Source organism: Rhizopus delemar, genomic scaffold (genome assembly GCF_000149305.1).
Source record: "Rhizopus delemar RA 99-880 supercont3.3 genomic scaffold, whole genome shotgun sequence".
NCBI lineage: Eukaryota > Fungi > Mucoromycota > Mucoromycetes > Mucorales > Rhizopodaceae > Rhizopus > Rhizopus delemar.
In genome coordinates, this window is record NW_027137829.1 from 1,046,066 (window position 1) to 1,065,514 (window position 19,449).

The 19,449-nt window shown below is 38.0% G+C and overlaps 7 protein-coding genes across 7 annotated transcripts; 6 read left to right on the plus strand and 1 right to left on the minus strand.

Moving 5' to 3' along the window:
- Positions 1-2,105: 2,105 nt before the first annotated feature.
- On the plus strand, positions 2,106-3,659 carry RO3G_04602 (uncharacterized protein; the record flags this gene model as incomplete). The annotated part of the gene is made up of 6 exons (XM_067659192.1): positions 2,106-2,479; positions 2,531-2,657; positions 2,706-2,928; positions 2,987-3,456; positions 3,508-3,565; positions 3,655-3,659. The coding sequence occupies 6 exons, from the start codon at positions 2,106-2,108 to the stop codon at positions 3,657-3,659; spliced, it is 1,257 nt and encodes a 418-aa protein (XP_067515293.1).
- Positions 3,660-4,200: 541 nt separating this feature from the next.
- RO3G_04603 (uncharacterized protein) lies at positions 4,201-4,830 on the plus strand (the record flags this gene model as incomplete). Its single annotated transcript, XM_067659193.1, has 2 exons — positions 4,201-4,339; positions 4,478-4,830. The coding sequence occupies 2 exons, from the start codon at positions 4,201-4,203 to the stop codon at positions 4,828-4,830; spliced, it is 492 nt and encodes a 163-aa protein (XP_067515294.1).
- A 565-nt stretch (positions 4,831-5,395) lies between these two features.
- RO3G_04604 (uncharacterized protein) lies at positions 5,396-6,823 on the minus strand (the record flags this gene model as incomplete). The annotated part of the gene is made up of 3 exons (XM_067659194.1): positions 5,396-6,017; positions 6,072-6,140; positions 6,237-6,823. 3 exons carry the CDS (start codon positions 6,821-6,823, stop codon positions 5,396-5,398), a joined length of 1,278 nt encoding a protein of 425 aa, XP_067515295.1.
- A 1,926-nt stretch (positions 6,824-8,749) lies between these two features.
- On the plus strand, positions 8,750-9,240 carry RO3G_04605 (uncharacterized protein; the record flags this gene model as incomplete). Its single annotated transcript, XM_067659195.1, has 3 exons — positions 8,750-8,920; positions 8,975-9,038; positions 9,125-9,240. The coding sequence occupies 3 exons, from the start codon at positions 8,750-8,752 to the stop codon at positions 9,238-9,240; spliced, it is 351 nt and encodes a 116-aa protein (XP_067515296.1).
- Positions 9,241-10,259: 1,019 nt separating this feature from the next.
- On the plus strand, positions 10,260-11,681 carry RO3G_04606 (uncharacterized protein; the record flags this gene model as incomplete). The annotated part of the gene is made up of 8 exons (XM_067659196.1): positions 10,260-10,304; positions 10,352-10,509; positions 10,556-10,754; positions 10,801-11,090; positions 11,142-11,251; positions 11,304-11,403; positions 11,456-11,507; positions 11,553-11,681. The coding sequence occupies 8 exons, from the start codon at positions 10,260-10,262 to the stop codon at positions 11,679-11,681; spliced, it is 1,083 nt and encodes a 360-aa protein (XP_067515297.1).
- A 3,557-nt stretch (positions 11,682-15,238) lies between these two features.
- On the plus strand, positions 15,239-16,220 carry RO3G_04607 (uncharacterized protein; the record flags this gene model as incomplete). Its single annotated transcript, XM_067659197.1, has 3 exons — positions 15,239-15,787; positions 15,977-16,005; positions 16,202-16,220. The coding sequence occupies 3 exons, from the start codon at positions 15,239-15,241 to the stop codon at positions 16,218-16,220; spliced, it is 597 nt and encodes a 198-aa protein (XP_067515298.1).
- A 537-nt stretch (positions 16,221-16,757) lies between these two features.
- On the plus strand, positions 16,758-19,066 carry RO3G_04608 (uncharacterized protein; the record flags this gene model as incomplete). The annotated part of the gene is made up of 6 exons (XM_067659198.1): positions 16,758-17,149; positions 17,221-17,633; positions 17,680-17,803; positions 17,849-18,231; positions 18,290-18,986; positions 19,048-19,066. 6 exons carry the CDS (start codon positions 16,758-16,760, stop codon positions 19,064-19,066), a joined length of 2,028 nt encoding a protein of 675 aa, XP_067515299.1.
- Positions 19,067-19,449: the final 383 nt, after the last annotated feature.

Consider the following 19,449-nt stretch of genomic DNA (forward strand, 5'->3'; position numbering starts at 1 on the left):
TTCAAACAAGATGTTATGTTGGTGTTACCGTTGATATTACGGGAAGCAATTGATTTTGTGGATTTGGAAGAAGGCAAGACAAACACTATATCTACGCACGATTGGTTGCGGAGAATACCTATCATGGTTTGTGGATGTCTTATTCTTGTTTCATCCCTTACCGAATGGAAAGCTGAATTTTGAGCATAATCAATAATAGTATAATTCTTTTTATTCCATTTGGCTGTCTTCGTTAAATGATGTGGTGATAGATTTATGATGTTGTTAATTTCTATCACTATTTAAAGGCAGCATAAGGCATATTATATTTTATTATTTTTCTTTTAATAATATACCTCAGTGTTTCTCATTTAACACGTACATGCTTCGCTTTCTGACTTTTAGTACGTTTTTCTGATCATCCTTAATACACAATTTTTTGGTAGTCACTGATACAAATGCAGGATTATGTTTTTTAACCCATGAAATAAATGATTGTAAATTATATTTTTCATTTCTGAAGCGTGCAATATGATTTGTAGTAAGCTCGTATATTTCTTCTAAGCTCAAAGCTTTGAATGAAAAGGTCTCCCTATCGTCTTTTACAGGCGAATTTGGGGTAAATTCTAAACTGAAGAAGGATAGAATATCATAATCTCCATCTAAAAAGGCAATGTATTTTTACAACAGTGCTTACAGAAAAGGGGATTCTCAGGAGTTGTTTCCCTAGATGTACCAATACCCGCCTCTAACAAAGCTTCTTTTTTGAAGGGACAGGTACTTTTGGTATTCTGCTTTGATGTTCATTACGTCCTAAAAAGAGATAGCACCCAAAATGATTATTGCTTTGTTTCTTGTCTTCAGTACAACGACAACAGCGCGGCTTCCTTATTTTGACCATGCTACAGAGAGCTTCATGCTGATATGAAAAGCTGCCTCATCAATAAAGATGCGGTTACTCATGAAGCCAAGGTCTGTTTCATTCCACCTTACTACCCGATCATATCTTTTGAATTTTTTTCAGGGCTGTTTCGCCCTGTCGAGTGGAAGTATTTTTTTTTTTTTTTTTTTTTTTTTTTTTCAAACTGATTCTTCACTTTTTGGTTACAAATTTGTATAAAGCAGTTTTTGAAATTGAAAGATCCTTAAAGTTGCTTGCCAGATTGTCCATCATTCGTCTAAAAATAAACTTGGCTTATCATCAATAAGCTCTGTTAAGAATTGCTCATACTTTTCTTTAGGATAGGCGGTCTTCTCACAGGTCTACAACCACGCCTTTTTCTTTCAATCACCTCATCTGAGCCTATTTCTATTTTTTGTTTCAATTTTGAGCAGTAGTCTCTGGCATTTTAAAGACTCTAGCTGCTGCTCTTTCGCCCATGTTTTTCTCGTAAATTAAGGGAGAAAAAACTGCTCTTTACCTTTAGACCTGAAGCATTTATAGACTCCCTTACACTTTTCGGGTACTTGATTATCATAAGTGGACTTCTTGCGTAACTTCTTTTTCTTGTTCTATTCTCTCAGGTGGCTTTACGTCGAGGTACTGATTCAAATCCGTTCTATTTTCAAGCAGACAAGTCTCATAACGCACTTCCGTATTAACTGTGAAAATTTCATTTCATTGAACGAATAACATGCTTCCTTTTCCGTCTTTGTGAATAAAAGAAGCCCGTACCGAATAAAATATAAAAATAAGAAAGAAAAAGCCCTGATACTGCATGAACTTTTCTTTTGCACAAGACTATTTGATTTTAATTTCCGAAGTTTATTCCTGAGCCTGAATCAAATTTTATTTTTGAATTGTACGAACTTTTTTTTCCCTTGAAAGTGCACGAATAATTCGTGAAAATAGTGTACTGTAAATTTTAAATTAACGCGAAAATGGTACTTACAAGTGAAGAAGTAAACATTATTGTTTACAAATACTTGCAAGAATCGGGTAAGATTCAAAACTAGAAACAAAGATTAACAATACCTAACATGGACAAGGGTTTCGACATACATCGTTTGCTTTTCAGTATGAAAGTCAAGTCGAAAAATCATCATACCGAGATACGCACATCCAACCAGGAGCATTGATCAACATTATTCACAAAGGACTTCAGTTTATGGAAATTGAAGCACACATGAACGAAGAAGGTGAATTGATGGAATGCAGTGTTCCGTTTTCACTACTTGAACCACACCATTGTGAGCTGACGGGACACACATTCGATAGTGAACCTGTAAAAACAGCCAAAAGACAGCGAAAGGAGGAGAAGAAGCAAAAAGAAAGAGAAAAGAGGGCAAGAAAAGACGATACGGAGGATTTAGGGAAAGAAGAGGTCAAGAAGGAAAATAGTGTCAAGGAAGATGAGGATATGGAAGAGAGTATAGCAACAGAAAAGGAAATGATACCAACTGAGATTAGTGCAGAGGATGTGATTGTGTTGAAAGGACACAAAAGTGAAGTATTTTCGTGTGCCTGGAATCCTATCACAACCTGTCTTCTTGCATCAGGGTAAATGAAGATAAACGATGAACAACATGTATTCACTTTATATTTTATAAGCTCTGGAGATGCAACAGCAAGATTATGGAATGTGCCAGAGGATAAAGAGGAAGCGATCCAACCGATTGTATTAAACCATTTGCCCAACTTGAACGATAATAAAGACGTAACCACGTTGGATTGGAATGTAAGCCTAGGATACATAGACAGAGGCAATGACTTATTAGAAATATAGCCAACAGGCACTTTATTAGTCACAGGATCTTATGATGGACAAGCAAGGATATGGACACAAAAGGGTCAATTACGTTTTGTAATGGCACAGCACAAAGGACCCATTTTTTCTTTAAAGTGGAATATGAAAGGAGATTTGGTATTAAGTGGTAGTGCGGACACAACGACGATCATTTGGGACCCTGAAACAGGTGAGATGAAACAACAATTTGAATACCACACACGTAAGAAAAAAAGATATATATTTTATTATATGGTAATAGTTTCACACTTTATATGCAGAGGCTATTCTCGATGTCGATTGGATGGATAACACAACCTTTGCTTCTTGTTCATCCGACAAGACCATCTATGTTTGTAGACTGGGGCAAACTAAACCGATAAAAAAGTGGGTGGGACATGAAGATGAAGTGAATGCGGTACGATGGGATCCCTCAGGACAATATCTAGCATCCTGTTCTGATGATATGACATGCAAGATATGGTCACTCTCATCTGATCAACCCATACAGCAAATCAAAGGTCATACACTTCAAATCTATACACTTCAGTGGGCACCTCAAAAGGACTCTAGAATATTGGCCACTGCCAGTTTTGATGCCTCTGTACGTCTTTGGGATGCACTAAGTGGTACTTGTCTTTATGTGCTGAACAATCATACAGAAGCTGTTTATTCCATATCATTTAGTCCTGATGCTCGTCTGTTAGCCTCTGGTAGTTTCGACGAGGTACTAAACGTATGGGATACAAAGGTAATACATAACATCTTATTTAGTTTATTGTGTATTAAATCAATTGTGTAGGATGGATCGCTGAAAAAGACCTTTAAGGCAGATGGTGGTATTTTTGAAGTGCATTTTAGTAAAAATGGAGATAAATTGGCAGCTTGCACGTCCAATAAGCAAGTCGTTATTTTAAATCACATGAACAAATAAGAAATTATTTTTTAGCATAAACTTTTTTTTTTTTCTTTCTTTCCCTTTACTCTTATTAATAATAAAAACAATGAATTGTGAATATTGTCACGTCAAAAGTCGTAAATTCTACTGTGCAGACTGTATTAACGGAAAGTAAGGAAATTAGAAAAATGAATGACATGTTTTAAACAACTTTTTTGTTAGATTTGAAGAGCATAGAAAAGTAATGCATACCGTGACAGTAGAAAAAGAGCAAATTATTCAACAGGCAAATATATTCCTTGAAAGAGCAACCGTCATTCAAACATTGGTTGCTTCAAAAAATAAATTATGCATGTCGTTAGAATCCATACAAGCACAGCAAACTCGCTTAACAAAAGAAATACATAAAAGTAAGAATATAGGGCTACGGTGTAAAGTTATTGATATCCAATAGAGTCACTACGAATATCTGAATTAAAAAGGGCAATCGAACATAAACGAAGGATGGTAGAGCAGGCTCAGGGTCGATATGATCATAAAAAGGAAATAAATAACAACAATGAGGCAGTGATCAAATTATGGCATCGTACACATAAAATGACTGTAGGCACAAGGAGAATATTAGTCAAAGAGGTCGCATCCCTATTTGAGTTGAAGCCAGGTGTGATCGAAGAAGAAGAGCAGCAACAACAAAATGCGGTCCTTATGCTGGATCATGAGGATAGGATGCCATTTAGTAAAAGACCGATAAACTTACTGAACAATAAAGAGGATTTGTATATTTGCGGTGTTACTTTGCCTACTAAACTCATTGATGTGTCAAGTAAATTTCGTTTAGTCTAACGATGACGTATGTACTTATCTGCCTCTTTAGCTTACCCAAAGGAAGAGATCAATGCACCTATCAGTCTCGTAGTACACATGCTGCGATTAATCGTACATTATTTGGGCATCAAGCTACCCTTTAAAATATTTCAAAAAGGCATTCAACCTTATATTCGCCTAGAGACACCCAATTCAAAATTATGGCGTAATAATAACAAGATGCCGTTGTTTTTAGATAAAGAAGATAAAAACTTGCGGCGGTTTACTATCGGTATGGCCATGTTGAACTATAATATTGCCTATCTTTGCTATACCCAAGGTGTACGTATACCCCTGAGTGAAGTACCCAATACTTTACAAAGTTTAATGGCTTGCTGTCATGCACCCAAACTTGGCATGTAAAGTCTATCTATTGTCGTGTATGTGTAGATACTGACCGATTTATTGTACCTAGTCGATCTCATGCACTTGTATATAAAGGAATACGTGATTTAGAATTTCCAATCGAATTCGACCAGGTCTGGAAAATGACAGCACTCAGATATAAGACACAGCAAAATGCCGATCGCCCTTGGGATGAGAGCCAATATCCATCCGACCATGTATTGCTGTATCCAGACAGCGACGAAGAAGAGCAGATAGAGAATCAAGAGACACTGGACAAAATCGAGCCCAGTGCCATGGAACAAAGTGAACACTGGAACCTGGTGGACGTCATGCCTTCTTTTCATCGAGGGGCTAATAACGGAAATGAAGGAGAAAGCGTATTTCAACAGGCGGCAACAAGTTTTATGCCTGGTGTGATGAGCGTGATGGAATCACTCAACCAGCATGATCCATCGAGTTTTTTGAGTAGAGGAAAAAAATATCTCAGATGAAAAACAATATTTATTATATATGTTGTGGTATATCAAATAGATTCTTATATACAATATGATGTGTGTTCTTATTTTATACATGATGATCATCACTGTCTTTTTAATCTTTCCATCGCCTTCCTATCACCGTTCTCGGCTGCCTTTTCATACCATCCCATCGCTTCGCTCACATCCTTTTCTCTTCCGATGCCCATTTCAGTAAAGTAACCCAAGGCGAACTGTGCCTTGGACAAACCCTTTTCGGCAGCCAGCTGAGCCCACTCAAGAGCCTTTTTCTCTGAAACCTGCAGCCGGTCACCATCGCCTACGAGATACCAAGCCGAGAGAGCCAAACAGGACGGAGCATGTCCCTGTCTGGCAGCGATCGTGTAATAGTAAACAGAACTCATTGCGTCCTTGGGGCATGCCAGATAGCCAAACTCAAAGCATTGACCGAGTCGATACCCAGATGGTGCGTATCCGAGCTCGGCAGCCTTGGCATACAGCTGGACCGAATAAGCCGTGTCTTTAAAGATGATGTCGTCCAGGCCCTTTTCATGCAGCAGTCCGAGTTCATGAAGCGCTTGAGGATAGTCGCGTGTGGCTGCATTGGCCGATCGGTTCAGCCACTTGTAACCATCACGTACATTTCGCTTCAGACCTAATTCGCCTCGTATTTCAGCTAGGCCGAGTCGATACATGGCACCTGGATGGTTCAAAGTAGCTGCGAGCCTAAAGTGAATGTGTTATTGTTTCCATATACATACTCTCTCTCTCTCTACGTACCTATAATATTGAGATGCTTTTGATTTATTTTTTAAGCAACCCAATCCATCCTCATAGCATTTAGCAGCTCTAATCATCAAGTTAGCCTTTCTGCACTTTTTTTTTCTTTTTGCCAGGATGGACACAGTGTGTCACACTGCCTCTGTGGCATCCAGGCTACAATACCTATAAGCAGCATCCGGATGCTGATGCTTGGACGCTTGCAAAAAGAGTGGAAAAGCACGAGAAAAGTCAGAGGTGTGTGATGGACTGAGCTGTCCTGATGCATAAATATTGGCCAGATCATATTGGGCCTCGGCGTGTCCCTTAAAGGCCAAGGACTTGAAGATCTTGACGGCCTCCTTTAGATAGAGCTTGCTGTTCTGGGACTGGGAGCACTGGTAGAGAAAGGTCGCTAGGTTCCACTGGATGTTGATGTCGTTGATCTGTCTCGCGTTTTCACGGTACATGTTGATCGTCTTTTCGTAACTTAAAAGAGATGCATTACTACCAGGTTTCAGGTGCGTGTGGTTCAGGAAAAGATCGCTTTGGACACTGATGTTGGATGGTGTTTGTGAAGGAGGTGTGGGTGGCATACTCGAGATACTGCTACTGCTGCTACTGCTGCTGCTGCTGCTGTTGTACGTATGCACGTTAGATGCTCTGGGTGACAGAGAGGGTAAAGATTTGTTGATGCCATCATGAGAATAGCTCTCTCTTGAACGAATCGAACTCGAACTGTTTTTTAATCTTCTTTTTAAATCAGTCAACATTTTACAAGAAAGAAAGAAATAAAAAAAGGGATCTCCTGGTTTTTTTTTATCGCCAAGTCGATTTATTGGTTATAAATAGATTTAATAAGAAAGCGGAATCACTTGAACGATGATGCTTGAATTACTTGTTGGCTAGTCACAAAAAAAGTGTGCAAACAGATAAAGAGCAGCATGGCAGCCATGATTCAAATCAAGGAATAAAGGTATCCCTTCTTACTGCTTTCAAACCATCCATTTTGCTTATTCCATACCATCAAATAAAGCCCATGTAACGTCATTTGTCTGTCAATTTGATACGATTTACACTAAAAAAAATCTTAGTACATCTTTTTTAAAGATGCAGTGGTTGAACCGGGTTTCTCTCCCTTTTCCTTACACACGTACACGCGCGCTTGCATGAAAATTGTTCAATGTCCTTCTTTTTATATAACAAATACCACGTTTTGTAATTAACTGAAATAAATAACGTCTAATTCGATGTGACGATGTAATGCTGTCATCATACTACCTTAAAAAGTAAAAAAGAAAGTTTAGTACTCTAAAAAAAATCACGCATTGAATACAAGTGCTGAAGTTCCTTCTTTTATTATTCAACGAAAAAAAAATCTTTCCATTTTAGATGGTACACACTCTTTCTTTTACTTTCGTTTTTGTTCTATAGGCTTGTATTCAACAGACTCTCAATGGAATAATATGACTGAACACGATCGGTTTTTCTACTGTTCTCTCCCTTATCTGTTCGGAGAACTAATGCATCCCTCGATCAAAAGAGAGCCCAGAAAGAAATGAATGTCTTGGCAAGCTTAAGGAGTATACTGCAGTGACTCAGATAAGCTAGCACTAGGCTCTAAATAAAAGTGTTTTCATGCTATTCTATAAAACAAAAGGCTTTCGTTGGCTCTGTTCTCTCTCTCTCTCTCTTTTTAGACTATGCAATCTGTTGGATAGGATGGGATCTGTTTGAGAATTCTTTTTATAGCATACGCTCTCTGAGAGACAGAAAAAGAAACAAGCCTGCACAACTCGAGCGGACGCTCTCATGCAACTGAAATCCTTGAAAGGGCAACTGTCAATCACAGCATGAATTCAAGACATGATAGGCAAATGAATCCAACTGGATTGAATTCAAATGTCTGATCAAAATGCAACCCTCTGCTTGTTCGAGGAGGGGTAAAGAAGGCAAGCCATCAAAGTACATGTGTACGTGAAGGGATAAATCCGATTAGCAGGCCTCCTCCTTTTGCATTCATCCTTAAACCATGTTCAGCCCATGCCCACTGATCTGATTCGATGGTTGATAGCTGATCCCCCAAAAAAGACATGGCTCGCCAAAAGTCAACATGGGTTGTTGAAGCCAAGTCGGATGCGATGGCTCTTGAAGAGCCCTTGCCCTGCTCTTGTTCATCACAATCTCGCTCGAAGTCCCAAAGGAAGCTGTGAAGGGCCTTGGTGAGGTAAAATGCAAAGAAAGGGAGTGGATATTGGACAGATCGTCAAGCTCACTTGGTTATCCTATTTGGATCTTGCATCCCATGTGAGTCATTGAACCGCAAGCTTTCTGTGTAGAGTACAAGATGCACTTGAAGGGAGGGGGGGGGTTTGATCTCAAGGCGCTAGATAATGAACTGATTCTCTGTAAATTAATCGAGAAAGGTGACCCTCGTAAGGTGGTGGGTTGCTCATGCGTAGCTTTTGGATTACTTTCAATTGTGTTAAAACAGCAGAATTATTTTTAAAGAATGTTGCAATACGTCTTTGGTTTTCATTAGAATTTGCTTATTTGGGATCTAGTTCATATACATGATCTGTTATATAAAATAATAACACCATTTGTATACTTTCATGATGCATTTCTGGAGAAAAATAAAAATAATAATGTTACTTTCTTTTTTTTTCTCCAATTTCTTTCACCCATTGTGAATAAAAATGACAAGTGTTGAACCAGAATTTAAGATTCACCAAGCAACTCATTTATTTATGACGGAACCTATTCACTTTCAGGTCACGGTGATGAACAAGAGTGCGTTCATTTGGGTTGGACAATCAAGTGGAAAATTGGGAGACTTGTCCATGGCAGTTCCACCGCTGGCGACACACGTAACAAAAAGGGACTTTATTAGAAAAGTCACGTATTCAACTTGTGTTTTATAGAATACTGCTTCAGCAACTATACTGCTTGGAAAGAACGTGTCAGAGCAAAGCAAAAACCTGGCACGTAAATTAGGCAAGTAGAGACACAGAGAAAGAGACTTGTTTGATCCACAATAACTCTTTTTTTTTTTTTAAAAAAAAAAAAAACAGCGTCAAGGTACAAGCAGCAATTCTATGTTAGCTTTGATTTGAATCAATCAGATGATATGCTTCTTGTCTTTGTAGAAAAGAAACTGATGGAGCTATTAAAGAACATTTTGACATAAAAAAGCAATCTTCTTCCTTTCATCCATATACTTACGGAAAATCAACAGTAGTCCTATTGAGGTATAAGCAGTCGTTTTTTTAATACACCAAAAGGTGAGAATAATAAATTAGTTTTCTCTTGTAAACAAAGTTGGTTGTCATGATAGGGAACATAAGGATAAATTTCAGATTCAACGAGCCCATCTTGTCTTTTTTTTTCTCTTATACAAAAGCGTGCACATGTATGTTCATGTTTACATGATATCAACCTTTACTATCGATTTAGGCTAGAGTGAATTTCTCTCTCTTTTTTTATTATAAATTTTATAGAGTAATTTATTTCATTTTGAGTGGATGTAGAATCTCTATGGATATCATATTATCTAAACCACTCCATCCTTTCAATCTGTTTCAGCCCTTTCTTAAAGTTCTCTTTTAAATCCTTTTACAATAAAAAGTTTATTTATTTTTCGAGGGTCTTGTGAACCAAGTAACATAATCCCACGCTCTCTTTTCAAAGTTGGTTTGTATCCTGTCATCTTTTACAGCGTTTGATTCTTGGGTGTAGCTCTTTCTACAAGATTAACAATGGACAGACTATTCAAAGAGCTTCTTGTTCAAAGCAAAGTGAGTATTGAGCCGTGTTTTCTTTTATTTTGTTGTATAAGGTGTTATCCAATCATTTTTATCTCGTGATACTCAACTTTATTTTTTTTTGTCGCGTACAAAAGATCTTTTCTCTCCCTCTGCTATTTCTTTTTTTCCTAAAGGGAATGTCATCCATACTTTATTTAAAGAAGAATAAAAGTCTTGGTACACATTTATAAAAACGTTTTTTTTTTGGTGATATTTATGGTCAGACATTTCATGCAGATGTGCAACAAACAAACTGTGTACAGCACAAGTTGAGATGACAAGCAGTTGACATTACATGCCGTATTCAACTTCCGCGTTTGCCAACACATAAAATATTTCCCTTTTCTTTTTTCTTTTCCTTCTTTTCCACTCTTTCTCTTTTACAACTTACAATTGTCGGTCAATGAGCGAATCATTGTCTACGAGTGATGATGTTGAAAGCATTAAAGTATAGAAAAGACCAAGTAGAAAGATAAAGGCTCACATTTTATTTAGAATAATGAACTATTAAGTGAAATAAAAGAAAATGAAAAGCAATTGACGAAAACACTTCGTGAACAACTTGAACAAGTGCGTAAAGATAAAGCTCTTCTTGAAGCAGATTTAAAAATACGTACAAAGATGTATGAGACAAGACTTCAAGAGACTAAAAAGTAATAAACAAAGGATGTTGAATGGATATTGATTTCTGTTTTTTAGCCAGGATGTATTAGAACAAGAATGGATGAATATTGAGGATTTGAATCAATTAAAAGATAAACTCAAGAAGCTGCATAAAAAATGGACTGAGCAAGAAGCTCGTACAAAAAAATTGGAATTTGAATTGGAGATGGAAAGGGGACATGTAAAGATATTAAGACATGATAATAAAGCATTGAAGCAAATGGCTGTTGATATGGTAATCATTCAATAGAGAAATAACAACATGCTTATGGGATAAATAGAATGCAGTAGCAGAACAAGAAGAAGAATATATTTCAAACAAGTTATTAAAACGTATCAGTGGACTTAAAAAGGAAAAGAGTGAATTACTTTTACAAGTTGAACAAGAAGAAGAATACATGACAAATATGCTTCAAAAGAAGCTAAGCCAACTTCAACGTGAAAAGATTGATATGGAAAACTCTTTGGAACAAGAACAAGAATACATTGTAAACAAGCTACAAAAACAGTTGGATTCACTAAGAGGCCAACCCCATCATGATAACAACAGTGGACTGGTATCACCTGTGATGTAAATATCAAACAATCCTTTTACACACTCACACACCTTCTTTTGTCATAGTTCGAAAAAGTCTTCAAAAGAAATCAATGAAATACAATCAACTACAGCAGACATGCTATTAACTGAGATTGCCATCTTGAAGAATAAAACGACTGAAATGGAAAAAGAATGTAAAACGAATAGAAATACTCTTTTTTTTCCCTTTTATTAATCTATCAAAAGTTCTCATCAAATTACAGCAATGCAATAAATATAAAAGTGAATTAATTCAGCTTCGTAAACAAGTCGGTTTACCAACAGATGATATTCCTTTGGATGAAGGGTAAACATATACAGTCAAGAAAGCAAAAGGGATGTATTCATATCTCAAATAGGATTCCTGCTGTCTTTAGAACCGTACCTCCTTCACCAGGCAGAGGTGGTATTGTAAGTTTTGATGATATCATCTTCTTTCTTTAACTTTTCTATCAGGTCCGTCGTTCCACTTCAAGTTCATCTCAAAGATCATTGGCTTCAGATAAAAATACAAATATACCTCCTTTACAACTTGATCCAATGGATACTTCTCCAAGATCGAGTAAGTCCCCCTTTTTTTGGTAGACTGTTATTCATACAGCCTTTCAATAGGATCCAATAGTTCATCATCAAAAAAAGAGAGCAATACGGCTTCATCTACTAAAAGAGTCTTGGGAACTTTGTTCAGCTTAGCGAATCCACATCAGTGAAAGGATTCCTTTGGTTACACTGTCATGCAGTGGGAAAAAAAAAAATAAAATAAACACCTGTACGTGATGAGCCGGTGCCGTTCATAACATGTGGTATGGGTTCACTTTGTATCAACCCCTGCTGTCTCTTTTATTATCCTAGTCAATTCAATTTTTGATGGCATCGTTCACTAGAAATCCCCCCTTTCCGCCTTTTTTTTTTTTTTTTTTTTTTTTTTTCAAATACCATCAGCAAGACACCAGCACAATTCTGAAATCCATTCGATCCGTTGATTGAACTGTTTAGGAATAGCCACGGCCTCCTTGTTTTCACAGGGTCTATCATAAGTGCTGCTCTTGCTAGAGTACACAACCAGACTCTGTTTTTCAAATGAAGGCCATCTAAGTATTTTTTTTTTTACAAAAGTACATGGCAAACCATCTCCTTTCATCACCCACTGCTGTGAAACTTCTTTGTCACCCATCCCTTTCAATCACACTGGCCTGAAGGCATGCGGGTCTGAGCCTAAAGATCTTTGTGTTTAATAAATCACACATGCTACTTGCAAGTCACTGTGTGAGATCATTTCGAATAGACAACTTGGTACTGAAGATAGTTCCTTAGTGGGCCTTGAGCGAATCGTCCTTTTCTGTTTTGTTTTTCATCCTGTTCAACTTGACACGGTTGAAAAGGGATCGGGTGACTCTTTATTCTTGTACCTGATCATCCCCCCCAAAAAAAACATGACGTTGGTCTGTCTGCTCAGTCCCAAAAAAAAAAAGGACGAGCGCGTTTGTCATTCGGGAGTGAGTGTATGAGCTCTGACTGCGAAAATTTGAACTCTTTGATCAACACTCCTTGAGTCTTGAAAACTTGATCCTGTTTGTCTGATTTTACAAAATGTGAAATGTTGGGCAGATGAGAACAGTAAAGAACCGTACCTGACCTAATGAATGAGTCCCTACGTAACTTTATTTCAAGACGAGAGAACCCATTGAATCAAACTAGGATCAGGCTTGCTTCAGGGGAGCCAAAATGAAGTCAAGGTCAATTCTATCCCTGAGCTTGATGAACGTCATCATCTTTTACGTGATCCACGTTAGAAAGAAGCTTGAACATGTAATAAGCAGCATGATCTGTTCAGTGCTTTTACAAGATGTGAGTCATCTCCTATGATCCAGTACTCAGGTAAGCACTACAATCTGGGTATGTCTTATCGATCTTTAGCCCATGCGTTTGCTGACAAGTCTAAAAAGTAGTACTCTAGAGTCATATTGCTCGAGAACCATGCATTACTTTGTAGCTTTTTTTTAAAAAAAAAAAAAAAAAAAAAAAATTGTCAAAAAGCAAATGAAGCATGTCATTATTTCAAGGCTATTCTTTCCTCGTCCGAATGAATCATGTAAACATTTCAAATATAAAAAAAAACTAGTGTATTTTAATTATTTTTTATTATTAAAAATAAGCCACACTTTAAAGCGTACACTCTATGAACACAAAATGCTTTCCACAGCCTAAAGAGAAAGGTTTAGTCAAATGCTTCAAAAAGGATTGAATCAACAATTTGGATATGATTTCAGGGATGTCGAGCGTATAATGACATCCTTACTTTATGCTGTCCTTCATTCAATCTTCGGACTGGTGCCAGCTTATATTCATCATAATACCCAAATTGTTTTCATACAAAAAAATCGATTACTTTACCTTTCGTGTTTGAAGATAAAAAGAAAAGGTCCAGAGGGAAAAAAGGATGGCTTTATATCCTTTTTTTTTTTTTTTTTTTTTTCGAGGATGAAAATTTTTTTCAGTGACTGTTCTTTCACTAGAGGCGCGATTTCTTGGAGGATGCCTTTCTTTTACGATCGGGTCAAGTGTCTATGGAAAGTAGGACGCGAGGGTGATTGGTAGGTGGCTCTATTGTGCTCGGACGCGCTTTTGAGCATGTCTAGGATAGATTTCATGGTTTATTTAATAAAAAAAAATCAAGCTTTGCTGGCCTGCCTCAAGCTTGAATACGTCCAGTGATCGATTGATAAACTTGAGCCAGTTATACGTGATTTTTTACTAGGGACTTGCTATCGCTACGCACCTGGCTGTCTACCTTGTGCGCTTTAACTTTTCAAGAATGAATAAAAAAAATTAGCTACTCTCAAAAATGATTTTAATAGACCCTTTGGATGTCTGAGCCATGATTTATGCCAATCATAGAACCTGTTGCATTGGCTTCTTGTTGCAATTTGACAAGTAGGTCTTGGTCAGTTAAGGTAGATGCTTTTCAATCTTTGTTTGATGATCAATATTAGCCATCATGATGGTGATGAACAATGGCATGTATTTAGAATGAAGGGTTCATACAAGATACAGTTACTGTAAGAGTATGGATGAAAGTAAAGTGCAATACATGGTTCTTTATTGGTTTCATATGTATTCCAATAGGAAATAGATGGCGACATATTATCTTTTTTTATATTTTCTTATTTCTGTAGACAATCCAGTTGCCTCTTATCCCAAGGGCACATGTTTTCAGTCATTCTTCTATCGACTTTCTTGCGCTTCGCAGTCCTTTTTTTCCCCCCATCAATCTTTGCTCTGCCAAGCGCCAGAGATTTTTAATAAATTCATGACATGAAGACAATTTAAAAGAACGGCCAGCTATTATCATCTTTCTTTTTGCTTTGTCCAATATTTTTTATTACGTAAAGTTGCGCCTGCCTCTTGACACATACATTTGAAGTCAACGCGGAGCAACAAATAAAAACTTTTTTAAAAAAAGGAACGGCCAAGCTAAGCTACATACTTTAAAATTTTCAAGGAGAAAAAAGAGGAAGGATAATACAATGGAGCTCTTTTAAAGCTATCTGCAGTACCAGAATCACTGTTCGTGTCGTGTGATCCAGTTAGGTTTGATTTTTACTACCTAATTAACTTTAACGAGTATCGTTTCTATAGTTTTGATATACTGATTCTGAGTTATATCTGAATTCAAATACTGGATGACAATTTGGCTCCAACGAATGCCTTTGTGAGTGATTGAGCTAAAATTTGAATAGGTCAAATGAAGCTGTACTTGCTATCATCCTATCTTCTACCTAGTTTACCATGACGTATAGAATATATCGCTTTCGCCTTTTAGGCATTGGATGCAGTATCTCCTTGGTTTGAACAGCAATCGACTGGCGGAACTTTCACGCACAAATCAAGAAAGACAGGATATTGCCAAAGTTTGTATAACAGGAGAGAGGAGGGAAGGCATTGCAGCAGGATAGAGAGAAGAAAAGACGTGGGCCATCAAGCAAATAGAAATGTTGATGCCTCACTGTAAAACTTTATATATTCAACGTGCTATAAAGCCAACAATCAAACAAGTTCTTCTCACAATGTTGCCACTATAAATAACTAGACATCCCACCTTATCTCTTATTCTCCTTCTCTCTTTCTGATCGAAAACACAGATGTATGTCAATTGGGATTCTCAAATAGAACCCATTTCCTCTCTAAAGTGGTACAAAGTCGACAGCTTCATCAGCTACCTTCATGATGTCCGTCAATACCTCACACAGACCATCGGCAAATTCTCCGTCAGCTACCTTCCCCGATCCATCGAGCAAGTCCTGCCTGCGACGGCCAGCCAGCGGTTTCCGGCGACCGAAGGCTGGCTTTGTGAAGGTCTGGGCGAGTGGAGCATGAAGTATGACTTGCTGTCGCTCGCTCTGAACGTGGCCTTGCACCCACATCGATTGGAACGCAAATACCCAGAGTTCGAAACTGCAGGTGAAGTGGAATATTATTGTCTGATGGTCATCAATGACCTGCTCCATCTTTTGGCTTCCCCAGAGGAAGTTCAAGTGATCCAACGATCGGCCTTTGAGCAAAAGTACGGACTTCGGTGGGCTGAGAACTCAACGGTCATCGGTCTTCCTCCCACTCTGTCTTCTGATCCTGTCAAGGTCAATACGGCAGTGAAAAGATGGAAGGAGGATGCAGGTATTGATGAGGAAGAGGTGAATATATGAGCCAGGGTGAAGCTATAGATCACCCTACTTTTTCTTGATGTAATAAAAACAAATGTTGTATACAGTACTCCTTTTTCAGCTGCATGTCCTCTATTTTTCCAATTGGCGACTTTAGCTTGATTTAGTGTATGAATCGTCTTCGTTTTAACATTGAAAGGTTTTTCTTTGTTTGTCTAGTTTTCTTCAGGTTTTACAAAGCTTCAAAGGTAAGCTCAGTATGCTGTGTTGACCTCAACTGATGTCTCCAATAGGAGCAAATATAGTTGTTACATGAGTGTGTACTCAAATTAATAGCATCTTTTCTTATAGCTTAGTACATGAAAGGTACTAAGCTTCAATGTCGTTATCTATTGCTCTCAAGCTATCAAATTTTAAACATCCACTTACAATATCTCTTCATAGGAGAGCTACTCAAAAGTAACTATGGAAAACAAGAGTCTGTGCTTAGAGAGAATTTTACAGCAACATGACTAAAACAGTAAGCAAAGGAAAGGAAGAGTTTACTTGAGAACCACCAAAGGCTATTTTGTACACTTTCTATCCAATCACTCAAATATCTTTAAAGCAACCAAGATAATGAAGCGTGCATTAAGCTGTCTTGATAAGTGAATCTCTGATCGAATAGAATGATATTTACAATTTTAAAACTGAAGAGACACTGACAACAATTTTAGGAGGCATATTTGATAATGATCACAATGTGGCTTTGATTTTGAAGACATCAAAAAACCGAATTTCATTGTTTTCTGTGTCTTTGCATACTTCTTTTTGATGCACCCATTTAACTGAACAAACTGACAACTTTCTCTAACATTAAGAATAAAATCTTCATATACGTTGATCCTCTTTGTTGTGATAAAAATGATAACCTCAAAGGGAACAAAGGAATAAAGCGCACAGAGTTCTATTTTATTTCCCCTTTTCCTTTTATTTTATACATTTGCTTCCTTGTAAACACATGAAAGATTTTACAGTTGAAGTAGGTCCTCAACAGCCTCAAGGCGGCCGCACACGGAGGTCCGTTTATGGTCCTGAATCGCTCACCCGTATACCAGCACCTGGTATCCACACGCTTTATGATGTTCTCATGAACAGTGTTAAATGGTACGGTGATAAGAATGGCTTTGGATTTCGATACACAGAAAAGATGATAAAAGAAGTAGAAAATACATACAAGACAGTAAGGGGCAGCCAAGCGAGAGAAAGAAGGACTTTGTGGTATCCCAAATTGTCAGAGTACACTTACTTGACATACAAAGAGGTATTCAAATTAGCACATGATTTAGGCGCTGGCTTGGTTAAACTAGGCATAAAAGAAAAATCAATGGTTGCCATGCTTTCTCCTACAAAGTAAAGCTTTTCTTTTTTCTTTCTTCTTTTAGGACAAGCCAGATGAGTACATAGCTCAACTCTTTTGATAGTGTACACTGTTTTATCATGGCTCACGGCTGCTTTACTCAAAATATGACCATTGTGACGATGCATGATACATTGGGTCAGGCTGGTTTAATTTGCTCGCTTCAAGAAACTGAAGCGGTAGCAATCTATACAGTTGATGACGCATTAATAAACCTATCAAAGATTGTAAGTCGATGCTCAAAATTAAAATATATAATTTACAGTGGTGAGATCACACCAAGTGTGCTCAAGAAAGTTCGAGCATCTGCTTCTCAAAAAGTGATTTCACTAAAATCTCTTTCTGACTTGGGCAAAAAGTATCCGATAGAACCAAAGCAACCTGAACCGGAAGATTTGTGTTCAATTATGTATACGGCAGGAAGTACGGGAGATCCTAAAGGTGTCATGCTGTCCCATAAAAACATCATTGCTTCCAGTAAGTAATTCAAAAGAGACAACAAAGATCTGAATCCGAGCTTTAGTTGCTGGTGTGCATGAGATACTTGGTCATCGCATCACAAAGTCTGATTCTATGCTAGCTTACCTTCCATTCTCTCACATCATGGAATTCATAACAGAAAACATTTGCATCTTTTGGGGTGTCACGTAAATATTCCCTGCTGTCCATCTTCAAGTACTCATCTTTCATAGATTGGGATACGGCTCCGTTCGTACCTTGACCGATCGCTCTGTCCGTAGATGTAAAGGTGACATAAACGAGTTTAGGCCGACCTTGATGATTGGTACCCCTATTGTCTGGGAATCGATTCATAAAAGCATACTCGCTATATTATCAACAGCTTCACCATGCGCAAAAAGGACCTTCCAAAGGGCCTTTGCTACTAAGGCCTGGCTCATGAAACAGCATTTGTGTACAACACTGATCGACGGACTGATATTCAACAAGTTTAAAGAAATCCTCGGCGGCAGGCTTCGGTTTGCTTTGTCTGGTGGTGCTCCCTTGTCTGTCGAAACTCAAAAATTTCTGTCAGTGACCTTGTGTCCTATGTTCACTGGCTATGGAATGACAGAAAGTAAGAAAGGAAGGCACAAGTGAGAACGAACCAACAGTCGCTGACTTTTTACATATAGCCTCTGGCATGTGTTCCATCATGACGCCTGAACAGTTTGGATTCGGACAGGTAGGTTCACTTGTACCTTGCTGTGAGGTCAAATTAGTAGACGTACGCCAATCAAATCCTCTTTCAATCCATGCCAGGCCGCAAGGGGAGATATGGATCCGTGGCCCGGCTGTCACCAAAGGCTATTGGAAACAAAAGGAGTTGACAGAAAACGCCCGAACAGAAGATGGCTGGTTTCGAACGGGCGACGTTGCCGAGTGGTCCAAGAGGGGAACCTTGACGATCATCGATCGTATCAGCAACCTGATCAAGCTGAGCAATGGTGAATACATTGCGCTCGAAAAACTTGAAGCGGTCTACAAAGGTTGTCTCTTTGTGGATCATGTCTGCGTCTATGCCGATCCCTTGTCTCACAGACCGGTCGCGCTGGCTGCAATGTCCCAGTTGGCCGTTCGTCGCTTGGCCATCGAAAAGGACGTGAGAGAGACGGACTGGAAGACGATCTGTGAAAGCCCGGTGGTTAAGAAAGCCGTCTTTGAGGCTCTTTTAGATCAAGCCAAAGAAGCTCGGCTTTGTAGTGCGGAAACAATCGTCGATGTCCACCTTTGTCCTGAACTGTGGACGACGGAGACAGGCATCTTGACTGCTGCTCAGAAACTTAAACGCACAGAAATTGTAAGGGCTTATAAAAAAGAATTAGATGATATGTAAGTCGGTTTCTGATGGTGGAAGAAAAAAAAACAGCTGATTTATATTTCTTCTATTTAGGATTGCTAAGCAAAGATAATCTATCCATTATTATAATAAAAAAAGAAAGCATCGTTTCATTAGCATTCCCATCATAAAGTGTGTCATCTTGAAGCTCAAAACTCATCAAATGCATTTTTTTTTTTAAAAGAAAAAACTTTTCATTTTTATTCAAAAGCTTTTTATTTTATTACTATATACTCATAGTTTAAAGCCAAATAGTTGATCAGTGAATCAGGAACGGCAAGCATGTAGGATTCTTTGTTGTTGTATATTTCGTGCCTATTGGATTTATCTGATCTTTACCCATAACGTAGGAATCTGAATATCTTAAGCATACAAGGTCACTCCATTTAAAGATTATAAATTGAGAACCATAACCTGCATTACAAGAAACACCAAGTCCTACAATTGAAGATGGAG